The sequence below is a fragment of the Clupea harengus genome, chromosome 4 (genome assembly GCF_900700415.2).
Source record: "Clupea harengus chromosome 4, Ch_v2.0.2, whole genome shotgun sequence".
Taxonomy (NCBI): Eukaryota; Metazoa; Chordata; class Actinopteri; order Clupeiformes; family Clupeidae; genus Clupea; species Clupea harengus.
Genome location: NC_045155.1, coordinates 19,426,317 through 19,442,718, shown reverse-complemented (window position 1 = coordinate 19,442,718; position 16,402 = coordinate 19,426,317). Strand labels below are relative to the sequence as shown.

The following is a 16,402-nucleotide window of genomic DNA, read 5'->3' as shown; positions in this document are numbered from 1 at the left end:
GTGGTGTACGATTACAAAAGAGGATATTCAAGTAATTACTTATGTCTGTTTTAGCAAGATAAATTCATGGGTTATTGCTGTGAAGCCCTAGGGCAATTCAGACAGGAAAGACTAGAACAGGTTCATGTTACATTCACCTTCGGCACAAGCCACTCATTCACATCTGAAAAAACACTGAGTGAGTGTACCATTGGTAAGCCCGTAGGATTTTCTTCAATTACCTCAATTACATTTCGTGTACTCATAGGCTACAAGGTAAGTGATTTCAAACTATTACTGTCACACCTGTCATGGCAGTTGTATATTTGTACATGATTTTAAAAGCTAACATATTCACATCATTTTAAAGAACTTCCCACTCTAATGTTGTGGCTAGATCTAAAATGTATTCATGTATCCCGCCATAGACTTAGTAATGAAGCCTTTGTTACAAATGTAGGATCAAAGAGCCGACAGCCAATCGTCTTTTATAAGACTTAAAATACGTGCATAATACAGCAATTGTGACCAATAAGCACACAGTGGGCGTGCACATGTCCTCTCGCCGGCTTCATCGTTGTCTGTCTGTGTTTGAACGTATGTCTTCACACTCTAGAATGGCGGCCGCAGCTTGCGGTCCACACTGTGGCACAGGCACAAATGCTACTAAATCGCACAAAGTACATCTGCGGAAAAGTAAAGATTCGCGTCGGAGGCAGGCAGCACTTTTGTTCCTAACCAACATATCTTTAGATGGGAAACCAGTGTACCCTTTAAACAACGGTAACCCATGTCCTAAAGCCGCCGAGCACCGAAGTCTGGACGCCGGAGCTTCAGTGGTTGGACCGATGTCGACAACAAGCAGCTACGGAACCTTCACCCAGCTGTCAACCTCAGTTAGCGGGGGCGTTACTACTCCTTTACCGAGGACTAACACCTTTCCACCTTTGTTTTTGGCATCTCCCGGGGTTGGTGGTAACGTCAGTGAGAGCTTGTTTGAAAGTGGAAAGACAGACCCTTTGTCGTCTCAGGTATCCCCTCTCTCACCGACCTCTGGACCCCAGAATCCCCTCCTGGCAGCTAGCAAATCGCCTACTCTGACCTCCGTTCAGAGTTGTAACTCCATGCCTCCAGATCCCCGTCAAAGGTATGTATACTGTCAACAGATTGGTTAGGCCCAACTGTTCCCTGATGTTGTTAGAAAGCTGTACCCCCGGACATCTTTATTGTCTTGGTTTGTCATGTTGAAATACGCTTCTTAAGGCTACTGCTGCTAGTTAGCTAGCTATCTACCACGTCTACATGATGCAGCGGCTTTTCTTTGTTTGTGCTGTCAGAAACGAATACTATGCGGGGACATGTTGTCAGGCTGGGCTAATAATTCGATATTTTTAAATTAAACCGCTTCTTCCATTGATCTACGATTTAGTCTGTTATTATCGTGTATTTCCGTTTGCTCTAGTATTGCCATTGACTTGATGATAAGTTAGCCTAGGTGTAAACAAGTGGTCTCCCGTTTCTTTTCCCTTAAAATCATTATTGTTTTGCGCGATAATCTTGTCAGCTAGTCCTTATACTTACACTCAAACCTGACAATAGTTTAGCTAACCTGTTACCTAAACACGTGAAATAGATTACGGGTTACTTTTGCTCAGTCCTGACATTCGACAGGTAGTTTCAGTTTCCAAATTGAGTAATTCAATTATCAAAGATACGCGTATTCAAAACTGGTGAGTGGAAGTGTGCCATTGTATGAGAAATAATCATGATAACATGAAATCTTATGCTATCTCTCTCTGTTTTGTGACCTTGGAACGTAACCTGTGCTTTTGCAGGGATTCGTGCTTAACCGTCAATTCCTTATTTTCGCGGCTGTCTGAAATTGTAAAACGGAGCCTGTCATTTCAGACTACCTTTCAAGAAGTTACAATTTTGTTATTCTCCCACTGTTCTCCATCGTATTTTAAACGTTGTTGTAGTCGAATTGCATTACATGTAGATGTGACTAGACCCGAGGTTGGGTTAACTATAGAGAGGGATGAGTTATACAATTAATTCAACGTGTTTGTGTCATGCTCCTTCAACTCACATTTACCTCACCTACAAATGTTTTTTTTTTTTGTGCATAAAAAAAATCCCTACTAAACAAATGTACGTAAAATGTAGGCTGTTCGATAGTAAATGTGTGATCAGCATTTCAGGGAACAAATGCCAATTTAGGTCAGAGCTATAAAAAATGGAAATTCCAATAAATTGCTTTGATGCTCTACAGTTGTTCACATCAATGCTTGCAGCAGAATTCCTGGACAATGTTTGACAGGGGAGCCTAGCATCACCTGGTCAGCAGGCGCTTCATAATGGAAGCAGTCATTATCCCTCTGTGTGACCATAACAACTCCGTTTCCAGTGTTTGCAATGATAAAGCTGAGACATTCAATCCCCCTTGGATGCATAGTTACCATAATTACGATTTGCGGACAGTGGTGTCAACTGTGTGGGGCCTTGGGCCAGTTGTTTTGTTGAGTCCTTGCATTTCCCTTTGATTAAAACAAAATAAACATTCAAATCAGCTTTAAGGTCACTGTTGTCAACCTTTGCTCTCTGTTTTAAATTCACTATCCCACCAACCTCGCTCCCCAATATGCACCGACCGGAAGATTAACACCTCTTATGTAAGATCTGTCCCTGAGTGATTGATGCCAGGCTGATGTACTTCCAGCTGGTGCCGCACATGATCATTCCTCTCCAAGGCACACTGTCTTTCAACTCTCACTTTGGTGCTGGATTATGAGAGCTAGCAAATAGTCCTCTTTTAAAGGGGATGGCGTCTTCTTGTGTGTAAATGAAGGACCTAAATCAAATAGTCCTCTTTTAAAGGGGATGGCGGCGTCTTGTGTGTAAATGAAGGACCTAAATCAAATAGTCCTCTTTTAAAGGGGATGGCACCTTGTGTGTAAATGAAGGACCTAAATCAAATCGTCCTCTTTTAAAGGGGATGGCGCCTTGTGTGTAAATGAAGGACCTAAATCAAATAGTCCTCTTTTAAAGGGGATGGCACCTTGTGTGTAAATGACGGACCTAAATCAATTTGTTTCAGATCAAGCTTTCTCAGTTTTAGCTCTAGGGCAACATGATATGCATGGTACCTTTTGGATATACACTGTGATGTAGTTTGTGACCTTTTCATCTGATTTGTCATCCTCACAGTACACGGACCCAGTCAGGCTCTCCTGGGCCCAGGGCGGCCAAGAAGGTCCATTTCATCAAGAATATGAGGCAGTATGACACTCGAGGCAGCAGGTGGGTGCTTTTATGAGTGTGTGTATGTAAGTGTGTGTGTGTGTGTGATGAGGGGGAAACGATACACACCAAGGGGAGGGGATGGAGTGAGGCCCATTTGAATCCTTATGAACACAACGAATAGAGGCAGCTCTGTAGCTTGGTCAAACACTGAGAAGGTGTGAAGTGTGCCCTGCGGCTGCTGGTTGCAGTGTCTAGCACCCACAGGCATGGAAACCCTGGGAAAGGATCCCAGCACGGCCTCCTCTAAGGTGATGCGGCACAACAAGCCTCTTTGAGCTCCTCCCTGATCTAATCGGGCAGTCATAAGTAACGGCCTCTCACTTACGGGTAACTCTGTTAGCCCCTTAACAGACTGACATGGAAACAGGTTCGCCCGCCTGCTGTGAGGCTTCTGCCAGAGAATTAAATCAGCCTTTGATAAGAATCAAAACGCCAGCGAGGCTAGTCCACTGAAAATAGAACCACACCACGCCGGAGCAATGAAAGAGAGTGAGAGTGAAATGGAATATCCTCTTGTTTTCCCCCGCCCAGTGTAAAAGAAGAACGCGACTGAAATAAATAGTTGTGAGCCTGTGGGCTCTTCTCACTGCTCTCCTGTGCATTTTTCTGTCTCTTTCTCAAGTGTCCTTCCGGATTATTCTGTGATCCACCCCCTGTTTGCTGGTGGGCGAGCTTCTTCGCGCTGATTCAACATGACAAATGTGTTTTTGGCGTGAAATTGGGGTGTGAAACGCAACGTCGTCAACTGCACTATTTACAGACAGTTCGGTCACCACTTGGTCGCAGACAGACTATTTGATTAATTTATTTGTCTGCCAGCCACGCAATGCCACATGTGTCAGATGGACCTAGACTCTCAAGCTGCTGTAGTTTAACCATGAGTCATCGTGAAAGCTATGTGAAGGTATTGTTCAAAGCCCAGCATTGAGAAAAGTTGCCATGAAAGCATGCATCTGCAGTCAGTCACACTACAGTCACACTAAAAACACCCACAGAGCTTCACAGATAATAGTTTAGTTTCCTGTATGTTGGTTTCCTGCATGCATAGTTTCCCGTTATCAGCAAAGCTGTGTACCCCCCCCCAAAATGTCATTTGCAGTAGACCATTCATCAATAGTTTTGGCCAATCAAAGAGTAGGCATGTTTTTTTTTCTCAAGGTCACTCTCACGTGTCCTGAGTCTCAATTGGACAGATATCTCAGTGAGATTTTGTGAGTATTTATGAGATTAGCGGGTGGCATTGTATAAGACCTGGCTCTAGTGTGTGGTGACCCGCTGTTATGTAACCTGTGCCCATGTAGCCAAGCTGAGTCGGTCAGAATATGAGTTAATTTGCTGCTGCTGACAGCTGGTCCCTGGGTGAGAGACCCCATGGAGGTGGCTGGGGTGGTGGGACTGACATGCTTGGAGTGTGCAGGCTGAAAAGTGTTTGGCTATGTTCAATGGTGCCATGTCCTGAGAAGAGGCTTTGAGAGTATCGTGATGGGCTGAGTGTTTGTGTTGATGCTGCACGTCTTTGTGGAGGGAAGCTATGGCTTGGCTAGATGGAGTCTGCTCATGTGATGTGATGTGTTGTGTTGTGGTGTGGATGCAGCAGCATGGCTCATAGAGGAGGACTGACACTGTTTGTTTTGTCTGTACGTGCTGTATGTGTGTGTGTGTGTGTGTGTGTATGTATGTATGTGTGTGTGCGTGTGTGTTCTGCAGGATTGTGCTGATATGTGCCAAGCGGTCTTTGTGTGCCGCTTTCTCTATTCTGCCATATGGGGAGAGCTTTCACTTCAGGTACAGATTACACCACAAGCACCACAGAACAACAGCAGCACCCTCATGAAAACAAAACAAACACACACACGCACACACACACACACCCACCGCACAAACATCTCGACTAAAACAAAGTGCCTAACACGGCTGAGGTTGCAACAGGAAGGCCTTGTGTAATGAAAGCAAGAGTGGTTTATCCTCCGTGTTCTCACCTTTTGAACATCTAAACAACTCACCCCCTGATCAACCTTTGGTGCAAGTGTTCCTCATGTTCCCTGTCAGCATGGCCGAGATGCCCTGAGATAACCAGACTGACTTTTCCTTTCAGATAACGCTGGACACTTATCTACCATCTAATGTTTTGCATGTAAACCCTTTAACTGAAAAAATATCAACTGTTAAAAAAGCACACACACAACAACACTGAGCTAGTGTCCTCCATAGTAGGTCATTATTCAGTTGACCTGTTTTGATGAATTCCATTGAACGGCCATTGTTGTGGGGTGAGCATGTTTTGAAAGTTTTGCACAAAGAAGACATTATTCTAGAATGGGTAAAGTAGTGAATTTTGGAGGCTAGTGAAGATGCTGGAGAATGACCTTTGCACTGCATGTCCTCCTTCATGATGGACCTCTCTACAGGTTTAGTCCATTTACTAGTCAGGGGATACACAGTCACAGTCTTAACCTTTTTTTTAATTCAGTGATTTTATGCTCACGTTACCTCTGGTATCAATAATAGATTGATTGCCTGAGGTAGATGGCAGAAATAACAATTTCCCTCCTCACTGTTCTAATCTTCTGAGCCTGTGTGCCTAACTCTCACTGGTTTTCCCTTTTCCTCTCATCTCCTCTTATCCTTTTCTTTTTCCTGCTGTTTATTGCTTTTCATCTAATTTCCCTTTTTTGTCTTTTGTGCTTTTTTCCCCCTGTCTATTTCGTTTCTATTTTGTTTTTATTTTCCCTTACCCAGTGACCCCAAACTGGAGCCCCAGAGGCCGAGGAAACTGTCAGCAGGCGCCCCAGACATGGTGCCTGGGCTGGAGGGTGTGGAGCTGGGGGCGTTTGGGAAGGTAAGCCATCCGGCGACCACAGCACCGAGAGAGATAGCCAACACAGCACCGAGAGAGATAGCCAACACAGCACCGAGAGAGATAGCCAGCACAGTAATGTTGTTGCTGGTGACTACAGTAGGTCATTCATACAGGATCTAGACCGAAACCTCCCTCCCTAACAGAGTTCACTTAATTAATCTGCAATGATCCCAAAGCAATATACAGAGCTGCCAACATACACGATTTTGGCGTAGCAGATACGATTTCCAGGCCCCAATTACGCTGCTACGCTTGGCTTGAATATCCTACGCATTACCCAACAAATCGATGTCATTCTTTTACAGGGATGCAAACAGCGCGCTTTTCGGCGCCTCCCTCTTTTTTCACGTCAGTTTGGGTGACTTGTGTGAATCGTGCAGATCTGAAGAGTTTTTTTTTAAGGGGGGGGGGGTCTGATTATAATTTGATCAACAGTAATTCTGGATTGCCTCCACAAAACAAGTAAATAAGAAATAAGCAAATCAGCAGCAATTATTTCCCAAATCCTCGAAAGCTGTTGCAATGGAGATTTAACGTTACTTTTTGTTTGAAGATAAGGTAGCAGATAGTGTTGAAGAATGGGTTACTTGAAATTGGACGACTTTAAATTAATATATGAAATTGAACAACATAAACACCTATACAGTTCAAATAAATCAACAAGGATAGCAAAACCGATTGATAAGCATAGAATGAGAACGGCAGAAATGCAGGCAGGACGTCAGAAGACCAGACAGATCAGTGACACAGGCTGTTTTTTTTTCGTTTTATGTGAAGGCTGAGATATTCATAACGTTTTATTCAGTCTTACTGGTGGTCCTTTTGTAATACCAACAGGTGCACTTCCTTGTGGATAAGTAAAGCCTATGTACTGTTCCCGCTACATGTTTAGCATAACATAGCATAACTAGCTATGTTTCTAGATAACTGTCTAACAGCTGTTGCCTTTCCCACGAGACGAACATTTAAATGATGTCAAAGTAAAAGTCCAATTTCGTTCCCATAACAACAATACAAGCAATATAAATTTGCTGACCTGAATAAGCAGAGGGCAGAACAGCCTATTTTGCTACATTTTTGTAGTCCCGTTAATCTTTTGTTTGGCATGTTGGTGAGGTTATTTAGAGGACCATTTCTCAATGGGTTTGTTCCTTAATGAATGTTTGTTTATTAATAACTTATTTTTCAACAAATAATTCAATTGTAATTACAAAGAGGGAAATTCGCAACTCTATCGCAACTTCCACTTGCTCCCGCAATTGCATCGCAAAAACACCTAAAAAATACCGCAACTTTTTGGAAAAGCTCCTGCGAAAATAGAAATTTTAGGCCGCAACTATCACAAAAAAGGACAGCGAAATCCTGGGGGGACTGCATTGTGAAGTGGTGGGCCCATGTCATGAGTTTGGGGAAATATCCAGCTCGGAGTATGGCTGCAGTGCTACATGTGAAAGTGCAGAGAAGGCCAAGACTACTGCTCTGGCCAAAGAGAGGCAGACACGTCTCAAACATGTTAAGAAAATGAATGCAGCCAGACGGAAGGCCCTGCATACGTTGCAGAAGGTGGCCAGGAAGAAGAATTTTCAGAATTTCATTTTACTCTGTGCCTATAGGGGTGGGCCGGGGATGTCGGGGGGGTTGGTGGCAATGTAAGTATATGGATATTTGCCGCGGGGCGAGGGCTTCAATTACCTCTCTCTTTTTTGACCATACATGTGTTTGCATCCCTGCTTTTAGCAGGCAGCCACGTGCATGTGTTGACATCCAACCAGCCGTAAAGCTCACATATAAGCCGTCTTATGATTCTTCCATTGCGTCGGCAAAGAGCCAATACGATCGACCCTACAAATTTTTTTTTTAATGCCGTCACTACTGTTACCAGGATGCTATGCTGTTTGTAGTTTAAGGATTCCCGCTGTTGATGAGGAATTCAATAATACAATTGGCAGCTTGCACATCGACTACTGGTTGTTTTTCATATTTCATATCAGCATTCTTTACACACACATAGGTTAGGTTCATACAGTTGGCAGCTGCTAGCTTGTGATGAACTCGTGTTAATATCTGTGAATATGAACTCTTTCTTTTATTTAAAGTTTCCTTATCTAGCTAGTTAGCTAGCATAGCAACTACATAACCATAGCAACCAGAAACACAACTTTAGCTGCAACGTTTAATTTCTCAAAATCAGCTCACCAATAAAAAGCAGTCTTGGGTTCAATAAGGCTGTGCACATGTGTTGCAGGTTTGTCTGGTGTAAATGTTCAATCCACCTGCTTAGTCAGTACTGTATTTGGTCAGTACTGTATGTTAATTTATGTGTTTGGGTAATAAAAAAACTTTTTTATGTATAATTGTGTGCAATAGTACAGGGAAAAGACGAAATGATACACTCAAAATACTGCAGTTCTTTGCAGATAAACATGTCCTTGTAGTCCTTACCTAGATTGCATCTCAGAAAACGTCAAATCTCCGGCCCACAAATTTTCACCTTGCTCCGCTCGGCTTGCTACTCTTTTCAAAAACACAATGTTGGCAGCTCTGAATATAAAGCAGTTTAAGGGTAGTTTTTAGAATTTGAGCTCCCTGATGTGAAAAAATGTGATTGCTTTGCAGTACTCTGCCACCTATGGTTTACTTGTGTGCAGCTTAGTTGATATTGTGATTGTGGCTTAGGGTTAAGCACATTGCCCTCATGCCTATGTGAATGATCCATACTGAGAATGTGGCATTCCACAGAACAGTATTAATTAGACTAAGCTCTAGGCCCCGTATCTCCGGCCCCAACTCTGTTCCACTCAAGCTGTGTTTGTGGGGCTATGACTCAGCTGAGGGCCAATCTGCCTGTGGCCCTGTCACGGGGGCCCCAGCTGGCAGCTAAAAAAAAAAATACTATAATAAAACATCCATCAGCTGTTAAACCTGCCCTCAGTAGCCGAATAAGACATTTTGATAAAGCAGTAATAAGGGAGTTATTCATTAATTATCATGTTCAGGCAGTAGGAACTCCCCCATTGTAGAACATGGTAGCATCAGCACCAAGGTTCAGTTGGCTCACAGGTTTCGGTTGCCAATAAATTGTCTGCTCTCACGCTACAGAAATGCTTGAAATAGACATGAAATGATGCAGAAGTGTCCATAGATGTCTATTGATGAATGAGTGTATTTGTTCTCTTTGCCCTTCACAGACTGTATCATATGCCCGTTTCCTGCTGCCCACGAATGCCCTTGTGAGACAGAAGAGCACCGGCCCTCCTGACGCCAGCACAGGCCAGGCGCCCAAGTCCTGTAACCGCAGCAACGGCCAGAAAGGCTTCACTCCTGCGCGCCTCAACAGCACAGTGGGACAGGATACAGGTACGTCAGCAAGAGAGCAAAAGTTTCTGTTCATCTGTTTAACTTAGTTCAGATTGGACAAATCCTTCCTAGTTATTATCCTAGTGTCGCAAAATCACTAGCTAGACGTCCCGAGACATTCAAGTTTTCCCGTCAGGCTACAAAAATGTAACAACTCCCTGTCAGACGGGCTATCAGAAATTATCCCCAAAGTACAATAAAATCTTTTGCTCTTTTGCCGCCAAACGAACAAGTTGTTAGTCATTGTTTGGTCCGCTAGGAAGTGTACGCGTTAATCGGAAAGGTAGTAGTTGGGTTGTGTTTGATGCCAGAGTCCTCTGCCAAACCATCATGCAAAATAGTGCACCTTATAGGCTTAACGTAATGTTACACTACGAGAAGCCGTTCAGGCCAAAATTGTACTTGCACATGTAAGTATCTATTTATTTGAATATGAGACTGACACGAGTGAGAGTTAAATGCTATTGTTTATTGTTATTGTCATCTTCAGAAATGCAGAAGGCACTCCTTTTGAGACCATTTCCTTGCCCTGAAAACTGGAGGGCATATTGCGTAAATTATGCGGAGTTACAGTCACTAAACAGAACTGCGGAAACAAGGTGTTCCCATAACTGACTCAGAGTTTCCGCATTGTAAATCCTCTGGCGAGTTGCAACGCGTTGTCTTAAAGATCGGCTGATACAGTCATTCTTGATGCGATATTAGATTGTGGGTAACCTGGAAGGCTATTAGGGCACGTTAGTTTCCTGGTCTTCAGGGGCATAAAATTCACTTAATAATTGATGTAAGCATCTGTAGAGACTCTAAAAGACAAGGCTCTCTCTAGCCTCGTGCCCACCTTCCCATAGGCCATGAGTTGCGGGCACGATTGAACCAAGTGCTCGGGTTTTCTCGATGCGTCTTAACAATAATAAAGTCTCTGTTTTGCTGTTTAAAATCAATACAATTCAAATGACAGGCGCATTCTTTCCGTGTAGTCATCATCGCTGTAGCGCCATATTGTGGTAGGCCACAAAGCAGTTCCACTCCAGGCACCCAAACAAGAAGAAGAGCAAACTTTACTAAGATGCATAATGATGATTGTAAATGTTTGTCTGATTCATTTCAGGCGACCATAATCTGAAGAATGCCTGCCAGAAAGGCTACCAGGAATTTAGATACCCTGATCTTTAATACAACTGATTCATTTCATTTTGATGTAATGTCAAGTCATTGTTAGGTTGTAGCTCATTGAGAGAGAAACTTCCTATAAATGGAGTCTATGGCGTCTAAATCAAATGTCCTCATGATGTGTGAGTGGAGTTGATTATATATGAGCTGAATTCTCTTCTTTAGGTGTGGATGAGCTGGGCGACTACGACCCCAATCTCCTGAGTGACCCGCAGTGGCCCTGTGGCAAACATAAGAGGGTGCTGATCTTCGCCTCCTACGTGGTGAGCCCCTCATGCCCACCGCACCAGCAGCAGCAACCTCCACAGCTCACTAGGGCCCAGAGCAGAGAACTAGAATGTAGAAGTGGAATGCATTGTTGGATTCTTTGTAGAATTCCATTCCGGTGTCCGGTGGCATCTCATTCCAGTGCTTGTTAGGCTGCACCAGAATAGCCTTGGGTACTGATGCATCCCTGAGGACTGTTCTGACTGATAAAGCCACATGACTGCTCGCAGGGCCAAGAGAGACTCAACATGTTACCCAGCAACACATCAACATTAACTAGAGCTATTAGGGAAAGGCTTATTCCAAAGTGCACGTCATGCGGTCATAAACCAGGAACCGTTTAGGACTCTTTGTACAATGAAGCGTTCTTCTCTCTCTCCTTCAGACGACCGTGATTGAGTATGTGAAGCCGTCTGACTTGAAGAAGGACATGAACGAGACGTTCAAGGAGAAATATCCCCACATCAGACTGACCCTGAGCAAAATCAGAAGGTACCACTTGACCACTGACAATTGCCTTTCTGTGTTTAGTGAGTACCTTTTTAACCACAGTAAGGCTTCTGGAACAAATCCACTGAAGATTGATTGAAGACAAGAAATGTGAACCACAGTAGACATGTAGAAATGTCAGGATATCAACAAGGATGTTGATAGCTGAATGAAAAAAACCCCACAAACATTGTTATTACAATGGTCGTATTCCAATGACATTTATGATGCAACTCTAAGGGTGATGGCCAGGCTTAAGATGGCGTTATATAATTGAACTAGTCGAGGCTGTTGTGATGACTTGTGCTTCAAGCACTCCAGTGGTACAGTACATTAACCTCCAAATAGCGCTCCATTCAGACCTGCTCTTACATCCCCCCCACCCCCACCCCCCACCCCTTTCTTCCCCTCCCATCCTCTCTTCTCCTCTCGCCCTGAAGCCTGAAGAGGGAGATGCGTGCGGTGAGTGACGAGTGTGGCCTGCAGCCAGTGACGACGGCGATGGCCTATGTGTACTTTGAGAAGCTGGTGCTGCAGGGCCGGCTGAACAAAAACAATCGCAAGCTGGTGTCGGCCGCCTGCGTCCTGCTGGCCGCCAAGATCAGCAGTGACCTCAAGAAGCACGAGGTCAAGCAGCTCATTGATGTGAGTCGAACAAGGATGTTTGTGTTTGTTTGTGTGTGTGTGTGTGTGTGTGTGTGTGTGTGTGTGTGTGTGTGTGTGTGTGTCTAGTGTTTATGTGTAGTGTACCTCCTTAAAGGTCTCAACGGTGCACCCTCCTGGTTGTCAGATTCAAAACAAATGTTCTCTTAAACTGATCATTTCACAGTTCACATGAGACTATTATACTATTGAAGCATTTAAGTTGCCTATACATCATTAAAATACGCACAACCAGCCAAAGACCATGGGTAATTAAACTGCTCATTGACTGTGATTTTGTATGTGATCAGGCACCTACATAGATATATATATATATATAGATATAGATATAGATTGAGATGTATAGATAGACAGAAAGAAAGAAAGAAGCCACAGGAAGCTTTTTTTTCCCTGCCACACATGAACTCCAACACACAGCAAGTTCCTCTTTCACATGTGCCTGTGATCTCTGTGTTTGGTGAGGAGCGGCACACACGGAACAGTCTGATCTCTGTGTTTGGTGAGCAGCGGCACACACGGAACAGTCTGATCTCTGTGTTTGGTGAACAGCGGCACACACGGAACAGTCTGATCTCTGTGTTTGGTGAGCAGCGGCACACACGGAACAGTCTGATCTCTGTTTGGTGAGCAGCGGCACACACGGAACAGTCTGATCTCTGTGTTTGGTGAGCAGCGGCACACACGGAACAGTCTGATCTCTGGTCAGGGTGCAGCGCGTTGAACTCGTGTGTCCCATAAGAAAGGAGCAGCACATGACGGACAACAGCGTGGGCACATTTTGTGCAGAGTGTGATTTCACTTCTGTAATTGTTTGTCCCCTTTCTTTCTTTCTTTCTTTCTTTCTTTCTTTTTTTCTTCTCTTTACTTATTCTCTCTCTCTCTCCTTCAGAAACTTGAGGAACTGTGATTTTGTATGTGATCAGGCACCTACATAGATATATATATATATATAGATATAGATATAGATTGAGATGTATAGATAGACAGAAAGAAAGAAAGAAGCCACAGGAAGCTTTTTTTCCCTGCCACACATGAACTCCAACACACAGCAAGTTCCTCTTTCACATGTGCCTGTGATCTCTGTGTTTGGTGAGGAGCAGCACACACGGAACAGTCTGATCTCTGTGTTTGGTGAGCAGCGGCACACACGGAACAGTCTGATCTCTGTGTTTGGTGAACAGCGGCACACACGGAACAGTCTGATCTCTGTGTTTGGTGAGCAGCGGCACACACGGAACAGTCTGATCTCTGTTTGGTGAGCAGCGGCACACACGGAACAGTCTGATCTCTGTGTTTGGTGAGCAGCGGCACACACGGAACAGTCTGATCTCTGGTCAGGGTGCAGCGCGTTGAACTCGTGTGTCCCATAAGAAAGGAGCAGCACATGACGGACAACAGCGTGGGCACATTTTGTGCAGAGTGTGATTTCACTTCTGTAATTGTTTGTCCCCTTTCTTTCTTTCTTTCTTTCTTTCTTTTTTTCTTCTCTTTACTTATTCTCTCTCTCTCTCCTTCAGAAACTTGAGGAACGTTTCCGTATCAATCGGCGGGAGCTGATTCCTCTGGAGTTTACGGTTTTGGTTGCCCTGGAGATGGCCCTGTATCTACCCGACAGTAAAGTCATGCCACACTACCGTCGCCTGGCGCTGAAGGTCTAGCCACGTCCCCCAGAAGACCTGACCATGATTGTTTCCTCTGAGATCAGAACAGTGAAAGATCGTCTCAATTTGATGTTACGCTCTTCCGCATCCACTGTAGTGCTTTTGAAGTCCTAATCAAATGAACCGTCTTTACACATCATCTTCAAGAGACACTGTGCCGGTGGCCACCATGGCCTTTTTGGCATCAGCATATCAATTTCAGATGAGATGTTTTTATTTCTTCTAAGGTCTCTCTTAGATGATTAATGAATTGCATATGAAATGCTCTCAGCCAGGTTTATTGATGAGCGGCTGTCCTTGTTTGACTGATCAGCAGTGTGTTTAATGGATCAGGGGAGAGAGACCCCTGGCTTTAACTTCTAAAGGTTCATTGTCTGATCTGCAATGGCCAGCGGTAATGTAGGGGTCTGGTGGTTTAATGTTGGTACAGCTGTGTGTGTGTGTGTGCGTGTGCGACTATATGTGTTTGTGAGGAAGTGTGTGTGTGTGTGTGTGTGTGCGTGTGTGTACGCACGCATGTGTGAAAGAGGATATGTGTGTGTGTGTGTGTGTGTGTGTGTGTGTTAATGTTTCTGCTCTTTGTTCTGGGCCTCTCCTGGGGGCGTGTGTGGCATTCCGATGCGTATGCAGCCAAGCGCTCTATGTTAGAGATGCCATTTAATGAGCACATTCATCGTGCCGCCTGTTCTACTTATTCTCTATTATCTTGTCATCCTCGCGTCTTTTGCCCAGAGTCATCTGCAGACTGTCTGAGCACAGCAAAGTTGAGGACTTAAAAAAAAAAAAAAAAAAAGCAAATAGAACTATTTTTCTTTACAATGCTTTAAGAGTCATCAGTACGTTTTTTTTTTTTAATACCGATCATGAACATTGTATTTTTTTCCCTCTGTGACTGTCGATATATCTTTTCATTGATATAAGACAAGTAGCTTTACATTTGTGGGTCATTTCTATATATTACTATTTACATTTATGAAAAAACAATGAACGTCTTACATTTTGCACAAGGATAACTTATAAGGGTCTTACATTTAAGAGGAAAAAAAAACAATCAGAATGTTGGAATTCATGAACTTTTTCACTGACACAGCTAGTCTTCTATGTGCCAGAAGGTTACAGCAATGTATGTACATCAGTAGCTTCTAATGTGTTCTGAATGTGAAACCTTTCCTGTTCTTGGTGACTGTAGGCAGTGACTTTAAACCCGTGTGTGTGTGTGTGTCTTGTGTTACAGCGTGGATTGTACACAGCACAATATTACTCAGAAAACCCGACATCAGCAAATCTTAGCACATCCTGCTAAAGCAGCATCTTTCGTATTGGTGATTTGGTGTAGTTGAATTTACAATAGAATTTATGGTTCCCTTTCTTTAGTTAAAGGTACACCGTGTGTGGGAGGGTTTTTGTTATTCTGCACTTTTGAACATTTTAGGGGGGTAGTATTGTGCCAAGATGTCAGAGTAAAGACGACTGTGTCCCTCTTCCTCTCCAGAGATTTTGCACACAGCAAGAAACTTAGCAGAGATCCGTCCAGGTTTTTTTCTTTCTATTTACCAGGTCATTGTTTTCTTTGTCTGTTTCCATGGTACTCACTCATACATATAGAAACCACTTGATCGCCATCTAGTGGTGATGGCAATAGGTTTTGCCTGATTGTCAAATCACTTGTTCTGATGTCACAACTATCTTATTGCTTTCTCAGGTACTTTCATATGGTTGTATTTAACAGTAATTTATTGAAATATTATTTTTAAAGTTTGGTTGAGCCCATCACTGACTGACTCTGGTACTAAAGAAGGCTGTTGGTGTGCTTTATGGGATGTGAGGGTGGGATCTTGTGAAAATATCTAGTGCCATGTGTTTGACTAGTTGTGTATTTCCATGTGTATTTATTGCCAATCCATTGTTTCCCAATTGAAGTAACTGCCTGTCCTGAAGCATACACTGTGAGCATTTTTCTGTTGTGGGAAGTGCCTAAGATTCCAATATTTTCAAGGACGTCAAAAAGCGTTTGCCGTTGTAATGTTCTCTGTGTACTTTGACTGACTTGCCTTTGGTTGCATCTAGTTCTGAGAGCATTGTGTTATACCGTCTTGTTGATAAAAAAAAAAAAAAAATCTCACCATCTCCTCCTCTCTTGACCTGTCACGGGCTGGCATTTTAGCTTCTGAGATTGTTGTGAGGTAGGGTGGCAAAGAGGTCATAGACTGACGGCCTCGACTACACATCAAATCTTTGACGTAGAACATGATGCTGGAACTCTGTGTAATAGAACTCTGTATTCTATTCTGTTTGTATACCACAGTTTGCACCCAAGCTTTCTACGAAGGTCACTGCACTGTGAGGATCACTGTGAATACGTACCGAGTCTGTCTACTTTGTACTGCTGTAAAGCATGGTGTGTGGGTGTTTGTGTGTATGTATGTGTGTTTTTCTTCCCTAAATGTATTTTTGAAAAGAAAACAAACCCAACATTTGTCTTTTTGGGCCGCCATGAGTGATGCCTTTTTGTAATTCACTCCATTATTTCCAAAATGATGAATTATATTTTCTGACTGTTCATCTTGTGCGATGTCTCTTCATTTTATATATTTCATTTTATTTATATATAAGATATTGGGGATTCATGTTATTATTTTGACGATGCTTATAA

The 16,402-nt window shown here is 43.4% G+C and overlaps 1 protein-coding gene across 2 annotated transcripts; it reads left to right on the top strand.

Moving 5' to 3' along the window:
- Positions 1-541: 541 nt before the first annotated feature.
- cables2a (Cdk5 and Abl enzyme substrate 2a) lies at positions 542-16,309 on the top strand. Of its 2 annotated transcripts, XM_012820689.3 has the most exons (9): positions 542-1,126; positions 3,187-3,279; positions 4,990-5,067; positions 6,022-6,121; positions 9,331-9,499; positions 10,835-10,932; positions 11,322-11,428; positions 11,866-12,070; positions 13,606-16,309. In XM_012820689.3, exons 1-9 carry the CDS (start codon positions 579-581, stop codon positions 13,744-13,746), a joined length of 1,539 nt encoding a protein of 512 aa, XP_012676143.2. In that variant the 5' UTR covers positions 542-578; the 3' UTR covers positions 13,747-16,309. The 2 variants fall into 2 exon arrangements, with proteins under 2 accessions (XP_012676143.2, XP_031422464.1); XM_031566604.2 differs by lacking the exon at positions 4,990-5,067 and having other exon boundaries at positions 543-1,126.
- Positions 16,310-16,402: the final 93 nt, after the last annotated feature.